This window comes from Lemur catta, chromosome 23 (assembly GCF_020740605.2).
Source record: "Lemur catta isolate mLemCat1 chromosome 23, mLemCat1.pri, whole genome shotgun sequence".
Lineage (NCBI taxonomy): Eukaryota > Metazoa > Chordata > Mammalia > Primates > Lemuridae > Lemur > Lemur catta.
Genome location: NC_059150.1, coordinates 14,549,815 through 14,563,984, shown reverse-complemented (window position 1 = coordinate 14,563,984; position 14,170 = coordinate 14,549,815). Strand labels below are relative to the sequence as shown.

At 34.0% G+C, this 14,170-nt stretch overlaps 1 protein-coding gene across 2 annotated transcripts in view; it reads left to right on the top strand.

Moving 5' to 3' along the window:
- Nucleotides 1-14,170, top strand: part of GPATCH2 (G-patch domain containing 2) — a 152,283-nt gene that overhangs the window by 97,277 nt on the left and 40,836 nt on the right. For both annotated transcript variants that reach the window (XM_045536425.1, XM_045536426.1), the window contains exons 7-8: nucleotides 5,242-5,281; nucleotides 11,938-12,008. In XM_045536425.1, coding sequence (XP_045392381.1) covers nucleotides 5,242-5,281; nucleotides 11,938-12,008 — 111 coding nt within the window. The remainder of the gene's footprint in view (nucleotides 1-5,241; nucleotides 5,282-11,937; nucleotides 12,009-14,170) is intronic.

The window sequence follows — 14,170 nt, the reverse complement described above, 5'->3', positions numbered from 1 at the left end:
GATTTATTAATTTATTTTGAAATTGATATTTGTATTTTGCTTTTATTTCATTTTTAAGTATATTTACCTGAGGAATTGTATGTAAATCAAACTTATTTTAAATGCACATGGGTGACTCATTCTAATCCTATGATGAATTCCTTTATAAAGCAAATATTCACCCCTTATTTTATCTTTTGTGTAAATATCGAGTTTGCTTAAAGCAAGATTTGCCTGGATTAAAGGTTATGTTCATTGGGAATACTTTTACACTTTGAAATTTAGCATCTATTGCTTTATTGTGAAAGTGGCTTTAACTCTAGATTGAGATAAATAAGAAATATGGATCAATTCCTCCTCTGATTTACTGTGATTCCCTTAGTTTAATCATGTAACTTACATGTCTTAATTTTTAGTTATAGAATAAGCATAATATCAGTCCTTTCTTATATAAGATAGTTTTATCTTTATGTCTTTACTTATGTAAAATACAGAAAAATTATTAAACTAAGTATAAAACATTTCAAAATGATGACGATGGTGGTGGTGATACTTTATCCTGTACAGTGTATTTGTATTTTTCAGACTATTTTCATATGCACCACTGTTTTTAATGTTTTACTACCTCCCTGAAGTAGTCATAGCAGGTATTACTCTGCATTTTATAGAAAATTTGACTTTTCTAAGATGACTTTTCTAAAGTCACAGACTCTACTCCATTCAGCCAAAAGTCAATTAAAACAACAAATATTTTAAGCATCTATTATGTGTTTGCTAACATGCTCAACCTGTGGGGGAATCCTATAAGTAGCACCCATTAGCACTAAGTTCTTTGTAGACATTTAGAATTTAAAAGGTGGTTATTGCATGTTAAAATTTACAGAATAAAAGTTAAACATATTATTATATTCCACATGTATTAATACTACTGGGGGAGAAAATTAATATTGATTTTTAAACACCTACTATATGTCAGTTTCTTAATCTTAAGTTATCCAATACTGAGAGGGGTTAGTTTTATTTTATACATGACAAAGGAACTGAGACTCAAAAAATAAAAATAATTTGTCAGAGTTCTCCTAGCTAGTAAGTGCCAAAACTTATATCCAAACATAGTTCTTTCTGATTCAGCAGCCACACCAGGCTGGACTTCTTCCATTTACTTTCATAGTTTAATAAAAGAAATGGAGTTTTCGAAGAGCTTCCTGAGCATAATTTTAGAGTGGACTTTTGTTTCACAGAAAAAGTTAATGAATGAGGAATAGCTTTACCATCCTGGTCATCTCGTCCATAGAACATAAGAATGTGAAAGAATCTTAAAGGATCACCCAGTCAAGTGCTCTCATTCTCTTGCTTTCATGTAGAATAACGTGGTGGCTATAATTGATAAAATTCCATCTTATATCACTAGTCATTCATTTATCCATTTATTCAGAAGATGTTTAAGAGGGCCTACCATGTGCTACAGTACACAATACAGTATACAATGGTGAACAAGACATGACTGCAGCCTTGTTACAGATTTTTATTTCTAGAGATATTTAGAGACATTGCTAGAGTATTTATTATATGCTGAGCTAACTACTCTAAGAGAACTTTTAAAAAATGGATTTGAACTGGATATAGAGACACTTGGAGGGGTGGGGAAACTACAGCCTTCTGATTTCAAGATTGTTCTTTTTGAAGCACCAAAGGAGACAAGAAAAGCTTCATCTTTCTCTGTTTTACCCCTTTTAATAGAAGGATTTGTTCTGTAAAATTTGGATTCAGTCAAAAGGCCACACTTAAGGACCTAGAAGGCCGTGTGTGACCGTAAGGCCGCAGGTTCCTCACCCCTCCTAGGAACTAGGTGAATGGTGGTAAGAGCATTTTAAGCAGAGAAATTAACACATGCTGTGTTCAAAAAACTAAATGAATGCTAAAGCAGATAGAGCACAGAATGTGAAGGAAGAGAGTGTAGTTTGTGATACGACTGGAGAAGTGTAGGCAAGGACCACATGATACCAAACCGAGATACAGGATATATCGGTGTTCGTTCTAAAATTCTTTCAACTTTCCTGAATATTTGAAAATTTTCTTCATAAACTTTGGGGGAAAATGAGTAAAAGAAATGAAAGATTAAAATGAGAGAGAAAAATGATGAAAGAAATCAAAGATCTAAAAATATGAAGAGACATACTACGTTAATGGGTTGAAAGATTCAACATAATAAATATGTCAGTTCTCCCCAAATTGATACACAGATTTAATGCAATTCCTATTACAATCCCCCCAAAATGTTTGTAGATAAAGAGAAGATTATTTTTAAATGTATATGGAAAAGCAAAGGAACTAGAATAAGTAAAACAATTTTTAAAAAGAGAATAAAGTGCTATGGGTTCTCCTACCAGATTTTAATACTTAACATATCTATACTATAGTATTCAAGACTATGTGGTATTGGTAGAGGGATAGACACATAAATTATTGGAACAGAATAGAGAACCCAGAGGTAGCCCCAACAAGCCTGGCCAATGGATCTTTGACAAAGGTGTAAAAGCAATTCAATGGAGGAAGAATAGTCTTTTCAACAATATTTGAAACTCTTGTTCTGGAAAAGATCCTTTAAGAGGATGAAAAGAAGCTGCAGATTGGGAAAAAATATCTGCAAACCACATATCTAACAAAGGACTAGTATCTAGAATATATAGAGAATATATAAAGACTTTCCAAAACTTAACAGTAAAAAAAAAAAACAAAAATCCGAGAAGAAAATGGACAAAAGACATAAACATCCATTTTACCAAGGAGGATACATAGATGCCAAATAAGTACATGAAAAGATGTTCAGCATCCTTATCCTTTAGAGAAATGCAAATTAAGACCACAATGAGATATCACTACACATTTATCAGAATGGCTGGAGTGAAAAATAGTGACAACATCAAATGCTGATGAACAGGGAAGAAAAAAAAAAAAAACAGAAAAGAGAAAACAAATTTTCTCATACTGAAGGACATAGATCTCCAGATGGAAAAGTCTCACCCAACACAATAAATGAAAAAGGCATACCACTGAAGAAATTAAAAACTTCTAAAAGCATCTAGAGGAAAAAAATACAGATCACATTCAAAAACAACAGAAATAAGCATTGGAGTGGTCTATTGGAATCTAAGCATGTGAAGAAGAAAACAAACCAGGAGGGAAAAAAAGGTCAATTCAAACAATGTCCTTCTCAAGCATTCTCACTGTTTGAGTGAGAACTTCACCAAAAGGCAAACGTGAACTGAGAGCTGAGGTCCAACAAAAGAGAGAAATGACATGAACACCCAGAGAAGGCAAAGGAAGTTCCAGGACTGATCTGGAGAACAGCAGCTCAGATGAGACCAAATGGACAGAGGGCTTTGGGAAGGAGATCCTTTGGAGGCTGAAGGGGAGGAGTAAGGGATCAATATATTTTCAGAGATTTTTAAATATTTGAAAACTATCAGGGATAAGGATGTGATAGCTATAATAAAGAAGGCTGGTGGGTACACAAAGAAAAAAAAACAAGGCAAATATCAACTTTAGTAGAAACAAGGAGCAGCAGAAAGTATTCACATAGTCAATAATGTCTGTATTCACAACTGGTTAATCAAAAATGGTGTTATAACTGGAAATGGAGGGTTGGGAGTTAGTTATAAAAGAGCTAAATTTATGATAATAGAAAATCAGTCCTTAACATCTAAAATTAATTAAGCACAAGATATCAGTATAACAATATTCTTTAGAAATGTGGCATTAAATACTAAAGGAAAAGAGCTGACAGTGGTTTCTCTGAACAGAGGTTAGGAGTCAGGATAGATAGAACAAAAGACTGCTGTTTTTAATCCTTTTAGGTTTTTTCTTTTTAACTGTGTGTATGCATTTGATTTTTAAAAAAAAAAATTAAAAGCAAAAAAGGCACAATTCATAACAGAAGAAATATCTTAGTCAAGCTGTCAGGGGCACAGCAGTGAATAATTAATTAATTTGGTAATTAATCCAAACATCATTCACCAATACCAGTAAGTGTCCATTCTTCCCTCATCAGTGGTGGAATCTGACCTATCAAGGACCATCACTGTCTATGAGCTTGAGAAATATTACAGTCAGAGCACAGACGAAGCCTATTCATGTAGAGGCTGTTCATTCCTAGTGGTACCACAGAGGCTAGAGAATGCATAGAAGTTTTAGAGAATCCCAGGAAATGTGCCCTTTCAAGCCCCCTGCCCTTCTACAGCATGGTGTGGTGAAAGCAACCTTGGCCAAGTAACCTAACTTCTGAGCCCTCATTTCTGCACCTGGAACATGAGAATCACTGTATGGTTTCTATGAGGATGGGAAATAAACATGTCATGTGCTTGAAGAGTACTTAGTACATACAAGGACTTAGTATTACGGTTTTTGAAACAATAAACAGCATTAATAGTAATATTAGAATCACTCCCTGTGATTGTGGGCTTCTAGTGGTTAATTTACCACAATCTCTCTCTATTTCCCAGCCCTTGATGTTTATAATTAGTTTTTATTCAGAATACTGCCAAAGGACAGGCACATAGCTAATGATCAGAACTCCTGTTGAAAAGGTATCATCAGATAGGTCGATATTGAGAGTCCCAGGGGCAGCTGAAGCAAAATGGTCTAAGGTCGGCTATGTGAGAAGGCAAAGCTTTGAGGGTGCAGTGATTTCTGTATTTTTAATGTTGTTGAACTTGTTCTCAGCCAGAGTCTAGGTTGTTATAACTGTGAGAGGAATGGGTCCAAGGTACCTTCGGCTGACACTGCAGAATTCCTATCAAGGTCTTTGTGTGTTGTTCCTTGGGGGGGGGCCGTAGCCAGAGCATATAATATTCTTGTATTTTTAACATTTTTTTGTAACTCCAACAATCAGAAGGTCATAATTTTGTTGTAATGATGATATAATTAAGTTGTGGTAAATGATAGCATTTGTAGATTTTATAACCAGAATTGATTCATAAAATGAATACAGTCCCAGCAGTTTATGTTAACATAATTAAATGGAAATGTAATTCTAACTCAGTTTGCTTATTAAATTGAAAATTACCGGGTTATGAGCACTCTTACATTTCTGTCAAAATTGGTCTAACTCTAGAATTACATGAAATATCCATTAAAATAAAGCATATTTAAGGCTCTGTTGCTGGTGGCGAATAAATTTCTTAAAGCACGTGCAGATTGATCATGTGAGCACGTGTGCTTTTAGTGAGGTTGCTGCTAACGCCTCTTCTCTTTCCTCTACAGCCATTGGTTTAGCCCTGGGGCTAGGACTGAGCTTGACCAGGTAAGGAATGTTCTAATCCGCAAGGAAGTTAATCAGTCTCTTTCCAATCTTTAACTGTCTCCCTTCAGGGTAGTAGATCAGCTTTACAAGAAAGGATATAAATAAATGCCCAGCTTACTTTAAAAGGAGTTAGTTGTGCTAATGCTCACTACACTGACCAAAGGAACGATCCTCAGTCAGCGTCAGGGTTTTCCTTTACTGCCACCTTCCTCAGTCCCACGTGTGCAAGTCACTCGTTTGTAGGACCTCTATGTTTATATTTCTTTTTCATAAAGGTAAGGTATCAAAACAGTCCCTATGCTTAAGAATGAATTTGTATTAAACATAAGATCAGCCAGCAAGAGAATGTTTTTTTTGATCTGTGAAGTTTGGAAGACAGTAATAGTTTCTTACAACTTTCCATTATTATCTCCAGATGAATTGTTTTTTAAAAAAAATTTCTCTTACTGGTATAACTGGTGGTGACAGCACAGTGATTAGTGGACTTAGCAAGAAGTTAACATTCATTTCATTTACTTTTCATATAAAATAAATAGTCTATATTATTTGTCCCTTGAAAGTTTTTGTCTCTGAAGCATGCCAGAGTTATTTAGAGCTTAAATTTGTGTTCAGTTTCAAAGCATATACATTGTAGGGTTTGCATCCTGGCAAAGTTTTTTTTTTTTTTTTTTGTGGATGATAAAAGCTATTTTTAAAACACAAGGAAATGCTAAACTTCAAATCCTCTGGGATGATTTCTTCTGAAGGGTAGGAAGGTAGGTAGGTAGTAAAGAGGAGTTTGTCCTTGGTAATGGCAATTGGTGACATCATTGGTGATGTTTGGTTTCCTGGGTTGGGCAGAAGATTCACAGGCGCACGGTTGCACACATCATAGTTCCTTTTACTCAGGAAAGGAAGGTGCTATGCACTTCATTATAAATTATTCTTTATTTCTTAATACATGATCCTAATAAAAAATATCTTGTGAATTTAGTTTTAATGATTTTTTAATTTGCCTTTTTCCATGAGACTGATTTGCCTCTTTACAGATAGTTCTCACATTAATGATGGAATATGTACCTCTATTTTTATAGGTTCAGAAATTAACTAGGCTAAGTTACATCTGTGATGAGGTCATCTTATTATTTAGAATGAAAAAATTAGACTCTCTGCTTTCCTAAATGGTTCATATTCCTCCTTGTATAATGCTTATAAGGTTTTGTTTCTAGTATTAAGTTGAATCAGGATTATTTTATCCCAAAATAAAATTTTTTAAAGCTCATTTTCTACCTTGTGGAATTTGAGCAATACTCAAGTGATGTTATAAATTTGTGTTTTAGATCACGGTAAACCTGGTTACTTCCAGCCAAGCTTTATTCTCCAGTTAAAAATTAATTTTAACAGCTAATAACTTATAAGGAAGAAAGTTGACCAGCTCTTTTTCATTTTTTTCAATCTTTTGACCAATTTTTGAATCAACCTTTTGCTTAAACTTTGGTATGCTATTTCAGATTTTATCTTGACTAGATGGGTTATTAATTAATAAATACAGTTAATTCTTATTACATACTGTATTTATTTTCCATAAAGTCAGCTCAAACACTAAAATTATTGAATACTGAACCATTGCTCATAGAGGGGACTACAGAATTAGGTTTCTTTGAGCCTTTGGTCACAGCATATTCATCAACTGATCAATACATAGCCTTGCTTTATGTGTCTTTCTGTTTAAAGACACCTTATTTAATATCTATTTGTTTCACCGCGTAACTCATAGCCAACAACGTTATGACTCGTCCCTAAACAAGGTTTATGTAAAGCACGTATTTTCTCTGTAGGGCACATCACTGCCTTCTTGCAGTGAAGAACACTAGACAGCACTTCAGCACTATGCTTGGGGCCATTTTAAACAGTGAAATCTCCAACAAAAGCAGAATTATGCAAAAAACATAGCGCTAAACAGACCACAAAAAAGACACCTGTTTACACTGTGGGAACTGAAACAAGCCAGTGTCACCTTGTTAGACCTTAGCTAGGAACATGTGTTGCAGGCGACCCAAATTTGTATCACTCTGCCTACTCATACCTGCAAATAACTGCAAAAACACTGGAAGTATTGGTTTTGGTGTTACAAATAAATTTTAGCAAGCAGGTGACTTTGCAAATATGAAATCTGTGAATAATGTAGATCAACTGTACATGTAAGTATATATACAAATATACACTACTTACATTTTGAGGGGTAATAATTTCTTAGTTCAACTTAGATCTAACTATAGCAAAGCAAACTATTGGCTAAACCCAGGTGCAAATGTTGAAACGCAAGACCATGAAGAAGTATAAAATCCTTCAATATATTGTCGAATGAATGACTAATTAGCATGCGTCATTACCTTTTATTTTTCTCATACCAGCTTAGCAACACAAAGAATCAATACTATTAACCCCACTCCTCATTACTTTCCCCTGTCTTATGGTTCATCTTTCGTGCTGTTTTTCCACGCTAAATCCCATTTCCATTTACCATGCATAGATGCATAGCGGTCTTGCCTTTATTGTACATTTACTAAATAACTTATCTACCAGCCATTATCTATCTGGTACTCTCTATCAAAAGAGATATTTGTGAAAAAAACAAACAAACAAACATAGCTTTCCCCTGAGGTGGTTATAGTCTGGGGCAGATAAATAGTAATTAGATTTTGTTGATGAATATTTAAGAAAATCACACAGGGACACAATAAAGGCCACTCAAGAGACATGTCAAAGTCAGTGCAGGGGTGGAAGGAAGGAGGGAAAGGCAACTATATGAAGCATGTTTTTGTTTTGTTTTGTTTTGTTTTCTTTAATTCTGAGGCTTTGCCTCCTTGAACATCTTACAGTTTGACATTTTTACTGAGTTTATAAGTATCTTAATAAGTCAGATCGTAGTTTAGATATTACTTAGTTCTTTTAGTGTTGAGGGCACTGAGAGGTTGAGTGTGAAGAGACTTAAAGTTATTGTGCAGACTTTTGAGAAATTACCAAAAAGTGACAGCCAATAGAAACATTCCCAAGCCGGAATGCCTTATGTATATCAAGTAGTAAAGAGAGGCTTGTGTGGAATGAGTTCTGCTCTTTGCTTCTTCCTCTTGTGATAGGGATTTGAGACGTTTACTAATCTTGTAAAAATGTCGTGAATAGCCATAGAAATTCTTAACTCCCTTTCTGTATCAGTATAAACCGTTACTCACAAAGAACACTTTTCTTCCTGGTTTAATTCAGCAATTTTTAAAATTGTGTGCCTAGGTTTTTCATGTATGGGTTTTAATGTAATTCTTATGTAAGCTGTTTTTTAATATACATCTGCAGGTCACTAATAAGGGGATTGTATCTTCGTGTGGCCTAAGTCCAGCAATCTGAAAGTTGGAAGGTAAGAAGCACTTCGCACCATATTCAGAAGTTCTGTTTTTAATCAGAGTTGATATTATTGAGTCGGAACCCTGAAAAGTAACCTCACTTGTGACACTGATAGGAGTCCAAGGAAACAGAAATCTTATCAATAAGACGAATGAAGAATTTCTCAAAATCTGATGAGCTACTCTTGCTTATTATAGAGGAGGGATCAATGATTCTTGTTTATTTTATTTTGAATTCATAACCTGACTTCCTTTTTTAAAAAAAAATATGTTGGGGATCTTTTAAATACAAATACATGGTTTTTTGTTCTGGTAACACCCTAGATTAATTTTTTCATTTTTGTCCCTTAAAAGATCTAGGTTTACATTTTAACTCAGTATATCATAATGCAGAGATATGAGTCTGTGTTTTTATCTGAGCTTCATTTTAAAGATGCAATGGAACACCCAGATTTATAATTTTATTGATACAGTAAGATAACTTTGTGATGGCTTTTGTATATAGATGCATTGCATTAATTCCAATGTTTGTCTCATTTTTATATACAAAGACTGTCAAAACCATAAATTTGAGGAAGAAAACATGTTGTCATATGAATCTAATAGAAGGAGCTATAACATCAAAGTTCAGAGAGCATCTTGTCTCATTTAAGTTCATCTAGGTTGGTGGCCTCTCTGAGAACTATGTGGACCTAGGAGGTCCCACCTAATGTTTATTTTGGTCATTATAGTTGCATTTTTCAAAGCTAAATGGTAGAATTCTTTTCTTATTTCATAACATTGTATTTGGAATTTTGAGTTCTTTGTTTGAACTGTTTTAACACAAACCTCAGGAATAGTGCTCAAATATCTGTCTTATATCTTAGAATTAGAAAAGTTAATTAACTGCTATTCATTTAAGATAGAGGTGGAGATTTCATCATCTTACCTCTAGCTATCTGTGTCACAAATGTTGGTTTGTATATATTTTTTTTTAAAGGCACTAGACTTAGAAATGCCAAAGTAATTAATTTTTTTTATTTTCAGAAACAATTTAGTGTTCATGGTACGAAGTGTTTCTAAATTGAAACACTTTCAGATTAATGGACTTAAGATAAATGGTTGCTATTTTCTATAAGTAGTAATAATGAGATATGGCTTCAGTTACATATCAGATACCAGATCTCATTCCCTATTTCTTTATCTCATTCGTTCATTCATTCAGCAAATATTTATTGAGCATTAAAAATGTTGCAGACACAGTGCTGAACTCTGGAGATGCAGACAAAATTGAATAGTTGAAGCCAAGGGCCAGAGATGAGTGAGAGTGTGGTATATACCAAACTAAAAAGTTTAGTATGGCTTGGATATATATTTAGAAGTAAGGAGATTAGGTCAGGGATAGAAGGAAGCATAATAAATTATGAGTTTAGAGATGTAATCAAATTATGAAGGGCCATGAAAGCCTTACACAAGATTTTGGGTTTTATCTCAAAAGAGTAATAAAATTGGATTAATTTTAGAAAGCTCCTACTGGCTACAGAGTGAAGAATGGGTAAAACAGGAGCAAGGCTAGAGACAGGGAATGCATTTGGGAGGCTGTTACAGGTGGGAGATGATAATCTGGACTAGTCTGGGGCAAGGAGATGGAAAGAGGTAGATATGTATTTAAGAGGAATTTAAGACATACTTATTTAGTTAAGACATTCCTCAAAGAATGATCTAACCATATTCTTGGCGATCTATTAATAGTTAAGGTCTAATCCTTCTCAAAGACAGCCAAATAAACTAATAATTGATTCTAAATGATGTCATCAAACAGTTCAAGGCAGTTATCCTTCATTAAAAACTATTAATGCTGGTAAGATGATACCCACTGACAGCCAAGCTCATGAATTGTAATCACAATCCTAATTGTAGCAGTTGAGCTGTATTTTTTCTCAGCATTTCCTATGTTCCAGTCTCATAGTGCTAAGAGTTTTACATGGTTTAGCTTATTTAATACTCACAATAGCCTTATAGGCAAATTTTATTATCTCTGTTTTACAGGTAGAGACTGGGGCTTAGAGAGGTTAAATACTTTGCCTAACGTTACACAACTTGTAGGTGGTAAAGCTGTTATTGGAACCTAGTGACTTGTTAGTTACTGCCACAGCTGGGATTAGAACCCAGATCTAGCCTGCATTATTACTTTTAAGACTTCTATTTTTGTTGGGGTTAATTGATAATATTCTGTACAACTTCTTTTTAGCCCAGTCTTGCATATAATCATATTTCTGCATAAATAAGATAAGCTACAGTTTGAGTGAGCACATAGTGAAGAGTATAGACTATTTTTTTTTTCTTTCCAATTAGTTAGGGTAAAGCAAGTGTGAAGGGAAGTGGATGGTAAGGTATTTTGAAGAGGCAATCAAATATATATTTTTTTCTAATTATATATTTCCAAGCCAATAATTTCTTTGAAGAGGAATGTTTTAAGTTGTGTTTCTTTACCATGTTAGGCCAGTAGGTACAGAGAAAATAATATTAGCTCTTTTATGTCAGTATAGGTGACACAGCCTCAAAAAATTCACAGCAGAATGAATGGTAGAGGCCGGCCGGGTGCGGTGGCTCACGCCTGTAATCCTAGCACTCTGGGAGGCCGAGGTGGGTGGATCGTTTGAGTTCAGGAGTTTGAGACCAGCCTGAGCAAGAGCGAGACGCCATCTCTACTAAAAAATAGAAAGAAATTATATGGACAACTAAAAAAAAATATAGAGAGAGAAAAAAAAATTAGCCGGGCATGGTGGCGCACACCTGTAGTCCCAGCTACTTGGGAGGCTGAGGCAGGAGGATTGCTTGAGCCCAGGAGTTTGAGGTTGCTGTGAGCTAGGCTGACGCCATGGCACTCTAGCCCAGGCAATAGAGTAAAACTCTATCTCAAAAAAAAAAAAAAAAAAAAAAATGGTAGAGGCCATTTTTGACAAGATGGATTACATTACTTTAACCAGGGCTACTCCAGAGAACCAGAAACAGAACTAAGTTCTAGACTTCCAGTTCCAGGCTATATCTTAACTAACTGTGAGAGCAGTTTATCTGTCAAGGAAACCCTGGGTGCTAGCTCTAACATTTTTGCAACAATGACAATGCCATCTCCAGCAAAGGTGGTGCTATAGTCTTTGCTTTAAGAGAAACCAGTAGGAAAAAAACAATACAAGTAAATGAATGGTGTCCCTTTGAATGAAAAAATATTTTTCCACTTGCCAAATAATATAATGAAAATATTTTTGTTTCTACAACTTGTCTTAACACTTTGTGTAGCATCAGCTTCTGAGAGATAACCGAGCTGAAAGAGGGCACAAGAAAAATTGTTCTGTGAAAACAGCCAGCAGGTAAGCAATTCAAAATCATTTTTAATTCTCATTATTGAATCATGTTCCATTTTCTTTGATACCAATATGAATGTCATGAATTATTGTTTGGGCTGCCTTTGGTTCTAAAAAGTTGGCCTAAAATATTTTATGTACCATTTATTAGACTCTATTTCAGAATTATTAGTAATTAATAGAAAGATGCAATTTTATTTATAGTTTTTTAAATCTGGTGAAAAATAAAGAATGAATTTCAAAAAGGAAAAAGTTTTGTCTCCTATAACTAATAAATTTTAGGTTAGCATTTAGCATAATTGTTTATTTTTTAGTTTAACAAAGTGAAATTAATCTTTTTCCCCAAACTTACGCAGTTCTTAGACCTTATGATAGAGCAATATGTGTATTTATTCTAATAACATACAAATGAGTAAAGACTGGGTACGAAATAGTTTTTTTTCAAAAGTGCTTTTGGAGTCTTATTCATTTTATGTTGCTAAGTCAATGGTATTTTTTCTTTTAATACAAAGAATTACCCTAGCTAATTTTTTAGATAATATATTTTCAAATTTTGCACATGGTATTTCTAAAGATTTTGATTTACAAGAAAACAGCTATTCTTGTTGTCAGAAAATTGATCACAACTATTGCCCTGAGATTTACGTTTATTTAATTTTTAACAAGATGAGATAACTGACCTCGGCAGTCCCCATTGCGTCCCCTGGCTTCGCAGTGCTAGTGTGCCAACCCCACTGAGTTTAACATTCCCACGCAACCGGAATAGAGCTTTAAAGGACCACGCTGTACAATCTATTCCCAACTGAGAACCTACTAGGTATCTGCAGAAGCAAATGCAAATCCTACCTGGCATACCTAATTTAGACAATCAAAAATTGCCAAACAAAAAAATGAAATAATTCACCATCAGTGATAGTCAACATAAACAAGTAGTAGATTTACCCCTAAGAATGCCAGATCCTAAAATTATAAGACACAGATTGTAAAATAACCATGGGTGAAATGTTTATAGAAATAAAATGAGCAAGCAACAAATCACTATTAAAATTAATCAGGCAGAAGTGAAAAAAAGAATAGAAATGAAAAATATGGTTATCAAAGAGACAATTAGTGAAATGGAAGATACATCTGAAGAATAGGCCAGAATATAGCATAAAAGTTCAAAGAGATGGAAAATTTCATCTCTCGTGATTAAGAGACACAGAAAAGATCTAAGATACATTCATTCAATCAGAGTCCTTGATGGAAAGAGTAGAAGAGCTGGAAAAAAAAATATTTGATGAGATATTGGCTAAGAATTCCCCAAACCAGTAAAAATTATAAATCTATGCAAAAAGCACAGTGAATAGAAAGTAAAATTAAAAAAGGAAATCCACACCTAATTGTATACTGTAGTATACCAAAGACAGAGAAGATCTTAAAAGAATCAAGAGAAAAGACAAATTATCTACAAAGGAATGACAGTGATACATCAGATTTCTCAGTAGCAACAATGAAACCAGAAGATAGCGGAATCATCTCTAGAGTGCAGCATGAAAATAAATTGTCCACCTAGAACTCTGTACCTGGAAAACCATCTTTCATGTAAGAGGATGAAGTAAAGTCATTTTAAGATTTTCAGAAACTGAGTAAGTTTACTATCTACAGACCTTCGCTGGGAGAATTTTTAAAGGATATATTTCAAGAAAATTATTTCTCAAGGAAAGTGAGATGCAAGAATGAATACTGAGCAAATAAATAAATACATTTATATAAACAATCATTGCTTATATAAAGTGATGATCATAGTGTGTAATTTGTTGAACGTTTTAAAAGATAATCTAAAATAGTGGACAGCAATAGTGTGTTAAGTTAGCAGTGTTGGTGATTTTAGTTAAAGTCCAATCTAGGGTCCTTGAATTGTTTAGGATGTTCAGAATGTTTGCCTTATTATAATAGTCAAGAGACTGATACTTGCTAAAACTATATTAAGTATTCATTTGTAAAAGTATCAAAATAGCTATTATGTTCTATAAGTTAATAGAAATGGAGTATATAATTTCCAAACCAGTGGAAGGGGGAAATGGAATTAAAATATTGCCTGCCCAAAAAATCCATTAAAAATATCCATTAAAAATTGAACGTTCCCAACACAAAGAAATGATAAACATTTGAGATAATGGATATGC